At 49.2% G+C, this 6,000-nt stretch overlaps 1 protein-coding gene across 1 annotated transcript in view; it reads right to left on the reverse strand.

Moving 5' to 3' along the window:
- BLOC1S5 (biogenesis of lysosomal organelles complex 1 subunit 5) overlaps positions 1-5,581 on the reverse strand; it is a 28,916-nt gene extending 23,335 nt beyond the window's left edge. The window contains exons 1-2 of the mRNA XM_040249408.1: positions 5,371-5,581; positions 4,482-4,564 (exon numbers count right to left, since the gene is read on the reverse strand). Of these exons, the coding sequence (XP_040105342.1) occupies positions 4,482-4,564; positions 5,371-5,509 (222 nt within the window). The 5' untranslated portion in view covers positions 5,510-5,581. The remainder of the gene's footprint in view (positions 1-4,481; positions 4,565-5,370) is intronic.
- Positions 5,582-6,000: the final 419 nt, after the last annotated feature.

Genomic DNA, 6,000 nt, shown 5'->3' on the forward strand with positions numbered 1-6,000 from the left:
TACCATATCCAGTGTGAAATTTTTCTTCTTTAATAAACAATCTCCTTCCCAGGTGGTGCTAGCGGTAAAGAATCCACCTCCCAATGCAAGTGACATCAGAGACGTGGGTTTGATCCCTGGGTCGGGAATATCCCCTGAATAAGGGAAGCAACCCACTCCAGCATTCTTGCCTGGGATTTGGACAGAGGGGCCTGGTGGGCTGCAGTCCACGGGGTCGCAAAGACTTGGACACAACTGAGCGCACGCACACACACACAGGTCTTTAGAGACACATTTACAAACTTTAAAAAAAAAAAAAAAAACTAGTATTTCAAATTAGTCGGCCTGGCGCAGCAGGGAGAAAGATGATGTATGGAAAAACCAGTGCATGCTGGAAAAGCCAAGTTTCAGTCCAAGCTCTGCCACCTGCTCCCCTGGATCATACTAGGTACCTTCAACACACCAGACACTTGGATACAACAAAGCGTAAGAACGGTTAACTGTCTGCATTCTCGTGAAGGGCAATGGGCAATAAACAAGCAGAGAGTAAGGAAAACATAGGTAGTAATAAGAGCTTATGGGAGGGAGAAGTCTAAGGTGGTCCCTGAGACCCCCACCTCCAGATACAGCCTGTGCTGTGCTCTAAGAGGCGTCAACAGGACGAGAACTGAGAAATTCCAGAGGTTCAAGCTGGATTTAGAAAAGGCAGAGGAACCAGAGATCCAATTGCCAACATCCACTGGTTCATAGAGAAAGCAACAGAGTTCCAGAAAAACATCTGCTTCATTGACTATGCCAAAGCCTCTGACTGTGTGATTCACAACAAACTGGAAAATTCTTAGAGATGGGAGTACCAGATCACCTTACCTGCCTCCTGAGAAATCTGTATGCAGGTCAATAACCTCAAATGTGCAGATGAAACCACCCTTATGGCAGAAAGCAAAGAGGCACTAAAGAGCCTCTTGATGAAAGTGAAAGAGAAGAGTGAAAAAGTTGGCTTAAAACTCAACATTCAGAAAACTAACATCCTGGCATCTGGTCCCATCACTTCATGGCAAATAGATGAGGAAACAATGGAAACAGAGACAGACTTTATTTTCTTGGGTTCCAAAATCACTGAAGATGGTGACTGCAGCCATGAAATTAAAAGACGCTTGCTCCTCGGAAGAAAAGCTATGACCAACCTAGATAGCATATTAACAAGCAGAGACATTACTTTGCCGACCAGGGTCTGTCTAGTCAAAGCTATGGTTCTCCCATAATCGTGTATGGATACGAGAGTTGGACCATAAAGAAAGCTGAATTGATGATTTTGAACTGTGGGGCTGGAGAAGACTCTTGAGAGTCCCTTGGACTGCAACCAGTCCATCCTAAAGGAAAGACTGGAAGGCCTGATGCTGAAGCAGAAGCTCCAATGCTTTGGCCCCCTGATGTGAAGAGCTGACTCATTAGAAAAGACCCTGATGCTGGGAAAGATTAAAGGCGGGAGAAGAGGATGTGCTGCAGTCTATGGGGTTGCAAAGAACTGGACACAACTGAGCAACTGGGCAACAGCAACACTGTTCAGTCCTGCTGGACTCTGAGACCCCCATGGACTGTGGCCCGCCAGGCTCCTCCGTCCATGGGATTCTCCAGGTAAGAATGCTGGAGAGGGTTGCCATTTCTCACTCCAGGGGACCTCCGTGACCCAGGGTCAAACCCCTGTCTTCTGCATCGGCAGGCAGATTCCTTACAGCTGCACCACACGGAAAGCCCACAGACACCTGTCAGTTATTCAGTCAAACCCTAATGGAGGTCCTGCTGTGAAGCTACTCTATGGTTTACTTAAAGTCTCACATCAGCTGACTTTAAGGGAGATGATTCCAAGGAGACCTGACTTCATCAGTGAGTCCTTAACAAGGCCTGTGCTCTTCTCGGCAAGAGAGACTTGAAGCATGAAAGGGATTCCACCTGATGGAGTCTCCACTTGTTAAGTCTTTGAGTGAGTGAGTGAGTAAGTGAAGGTCGCTCAGTTATGTCCAATTCTTTGCGACCCCATGGACTGACTATACAGTCCATGGAATTCTCCAGGCCGGAATACTGGAATGGGTAGCCATTCCCTTCTCCAGGGGATCTTCCCAACCCTGGGACTGAACCCAGGTCTCCTGCACTGCAGGGGATTCTTTACCAGCTGAGCCACAGGGAAGCCCGAATCTCTGAAGAGGAGACCATATGGCAAGGAAGGTGGGCGGCTTCTCGGAGCTGAGTGACTCCCAGCTGACAGCAAGCAAGGAAACGGGACCTTCGTCTACCTCAGTGAGGAAGTGAGTCCCGCCACAGTCACAGGAATCCGGAGGACCATGAGCACCAAGTAACGATGGCGCCTGGCCCAGCCCCGGATTTTCACCCTGTAAGACCTCGAGCAGAGTACCCACCACACTGTACCTAGACTTTCTTCTCACTAAGGAAGTGCCTGGAGAAGGCAATGGCACCCCACTCCAGTACTCTTGCCTGGAAAATCCCATGGACGGAGGAGCCTGGTAGGCTGTAGTCCATGCGGTCGCTAAGAGTCAGACACGACTGAGCGACTTCACTTTCACTTTTCACTTTCATGCATTGGAGAAGGAAATGGCAACCCACTCCAGTATTCTTGCCTGGAGAATCCCAGGGATGGGGGAGTCTGGTGGGTTGCCGTCCCTGGGGTCGCACAGAGTCAGACAAGACTGAAGCGACTTAGCAGCAGCAGCAAGGAACTGCCAACGATCTTTACATAGCAGGATAAGGGGACAGGGTCTAGTGAATTTTCTGTGTGAGGGATAACTATTCTTATCCTGAAACAAAATGATGACGAAGAAAACCAACAGCCACCTTCAGGTACCAGAAAAGATTCCAAGAGACACACACCTTTCATCTTCACAACAACACTGTGAAGCAGGTGTTCTGCAGACTCTTGTGTCTGCTGAGCCCAGAAATGGTGTCCAGCGCAGCAACCCTGTCCATGCCTGAGTGCTCTGTACCAGAGGCTTTCTGGACTTGTAAAGGGTTTATGGAAACCTTCCCCCCTTTTGGCAGACCGAACACTTCCTGCTTGGAGTCTCACTTGAAAATAAAATCCTGACTCACAGAGAATCACAAAATTGTTTGTGTAACACCATTAACCACCATCAACCTATCAGGAGTGAGGGGTGTTACTATGTGGTGCACAGTGAACCAATTATACATGTGCAAAACCACAGTCAAATGCAACAGGACGGCAGGCTGGTGCATCATGACTGTGGGACAGAACGTAAGAGGCTGGGTGGTAGATGGTCCAGCTAGAAAGACAGGGACCAGGTCGCAGCAGGATACTGGCCTTTGTCTATAGACAGAAAATGACATCTGAGGGTTTTAAACTCTCTGGCAGAGTTCCTTCACCTGTCAATCCTACAGGAAATCAACCCTGAAAATTCATTAGAACCCCTAAAGCTGAAGCCGAAGCTCTAATACTTTGGCCACCTGATTCGAAGAGCCAACTCACTGGAAAGACCCTGATGCTGGGAAAGATTGAAGGCAAAAGAAGAGGGCGGCAGAGGATGAGCTGGTTAGATAGTATTACTGACTCAATGAATTTGAGCAAACTTTGGGAGAGCGGACGACAGAGGAGACTTACACGCTACAGTCCATGGGGTCACAAAGAGTCAGACACGACTGAGCGACTCAACAACTACTACTCGGGCAGCAGGGTGAAGACTAGATTTGACTGGGTTGATAGGGCAGGCATACCGATCAGAAAGGATACATTTGTGCAGTAATGTCTAGAAACTTGATCGCTGAGTATGACCTACAGGAGAGGGAATAGCCAGGGGTGATTCTCATGCTTTAACTTGAGAGCTTTGGGTAGATGCTGCTGCCTCAAATGAGAAAAAAAGAATACAGAAAAGGGGTCTGGAAAATTGACCCATCCATCTTAAAAATTTTTTTCTCTCTTTTTTTTTTTTTTTTTTACTATATCTCATCTTACAGACAGAGAAGGCAATGGCACCCCACTCCAGTACTCTTGCCTGGAAGGAGGAGCCTGGTGGGCTACAGTCCACAGGGTCCCAAAGAGTCATACACGACTGAGCGACTTCACTTTCACTTTTCACTTTCATCCATTGGAGAAGGAAATGGCAACCCACTCCAGTGTTCTTGCCTGGAGAATCCCAGGGAAGGGGGAGCCTGGTGGGCTGCCGTCTATGGGGTCGCAGAGAGTCGGACATGACTGAAGCGACTTAGCAGCAGCAGCAACATCTTACTGAAGAAAAACTGAGCTCAACAGACAGTAAACCAGCCAAAGCAGACCCCAGACCTGGAGCCCGAGGCTCCTCCCACCTACACTTGTGCTCCCTCTATTCATGTCAATGTCTCTTAATAAGTTTTACATTGTATATTTTATAGACACAAGAACAGAAATCAGAGATTTTAAAACTAGAGAATTCCCCTCTGTGTATTAACACACTAGCAGATCAGGTGGTATTTTTGCAAAATGAGTTGCAAATACTCACTTCAAATTCTTTCACAAAATAACGGGTTTCACCTTGGATAATGGGTCTGTGATCTAAGAGCCTTGAATGAATTTCTCCAAGATCTGTAAAGAGAAAATGAAATTCAAGGTCAACCCATGCTAAGTGGCACAATCTCTAGCTTGTTTCACTCTTCCTGTTCCCCATAAACATACACAGGTTAAAATCCAGTTCAGACTATGGATTATCCGGTTAGTAAATTGGTAAAGCCGTTTTGAGAACAATTAAGCAATATCTAATAAAGTGAAGGCATATACACCCAGCAATTTCATGCTGAGATTAAAATCCAGTTCAGACTATGGATTATCTGGTTGGTCAATCGCTAGTTTTGAGAGCAATTTGGCCACATCTAGTAAAGTTAGAAGACATGCACACCCAGCAATTTCACGCTCAAGTATGTGCGCTTGAAAAACCTCTTATACAAAAGAGAGACAATGTATGATTGCTTACTACGAGACGAGTATAAGGAAAGGAAAAGGCGGGGCTGGGGTGGGGAACAACTTAATATGGATACTACAAAGCAGTGAATTTAAATGAATACAGTGGGGTAACATTTAATTAACATGGGAAAATCCCACAAATAAAACGTCAAGCACAAAGGCAAGTTTCAGAAGGATAAAGCGATTAATATAAACTTTCAAAACAGGTGGCTTCTACAAGGAAGCAGGAAGGGCTGGGTCGGTTTGCCGTTGCTGGGAGGCACCAGGCGCGGAGAAAAGGGGCGCACCCGGGCCAGGGTCCCCCACCCCCAGCCTGCCGCAAACCCGAGGCCGCCGGGGCTCGACCTGCGGCTGGGCCCCGGGTCAGAGGGCGCCGCCTGGTCGGTGGGGCTGCGCTGGGACCACCAGGCGAGAACCCTGCTACGCCTTACCCCTGATAATGAGGTGCGCCGGCGAGCCCGCGAACCCCAGAGAATCCTTCTTCTTGCCGCCGCCGCCGCCGCCGCCGCCGCCGCCACCACCCGGGGCGGCCTCGCAACCCACCGGGCTCTCCGTCCCACCGCCGCTCATCCCGACCAGCTCCGCCCACCCGCGACCGCGTTGCGCCTGCGCACACCTCCGCGGACAGCTCTCCCTCCGCGGGGCTTTGGCGTCATCAAAAGGTGTCGGGGAAGCCGAGTCAACCCAGGGGCGGTTCCCGTAAGGGCACTACGGTGTAGCCAGTGACCTGACCTTGAAGGAAGCCGGTGCCGCCATGCTGGTTTAGGGCAGGTGCTGCCGGCAGAGGCTGTCTGAAAATTAGAGATAAACTTATTCCTCCTCCCTAAACCCGCTGGCATTGGCAATCCACTCCAGTACTTTTGCCCGGGAAATCCCATGGATGGAGCAGCCTGGTGGGCTGCAGTCCATGGGGTCGCTAAGAGTCGGACACGACTGAGGACTTCCCTTTCACTTTTCATTTTCATGCATTGGAGAAGAAGGAAATGGCAACCCACTCCAATGTTCTTGCCTGGAGAATCCCAGGGACAGAGGAGCCTGGTGGGCTGCCGTCTATGGGGTCA

The sequence above is a fragment of the Oryx dammah genome, unplaced genomic scaffold (genome assembly GCF_014754425.2).
Source record: "Oryx dammah isolate SB20612 unplaced genomic scaffold, SCBI_Odam_1.1 HiC_scaffold_11, whole genome shotgun sequence".
Taxonomy (NCBI): domain Eukaryota; kingdom Metazoa; phylum Chordata; class Mammalia; order Artiodactyla; family Bovidae; genus Oryx; species Oryx dammah.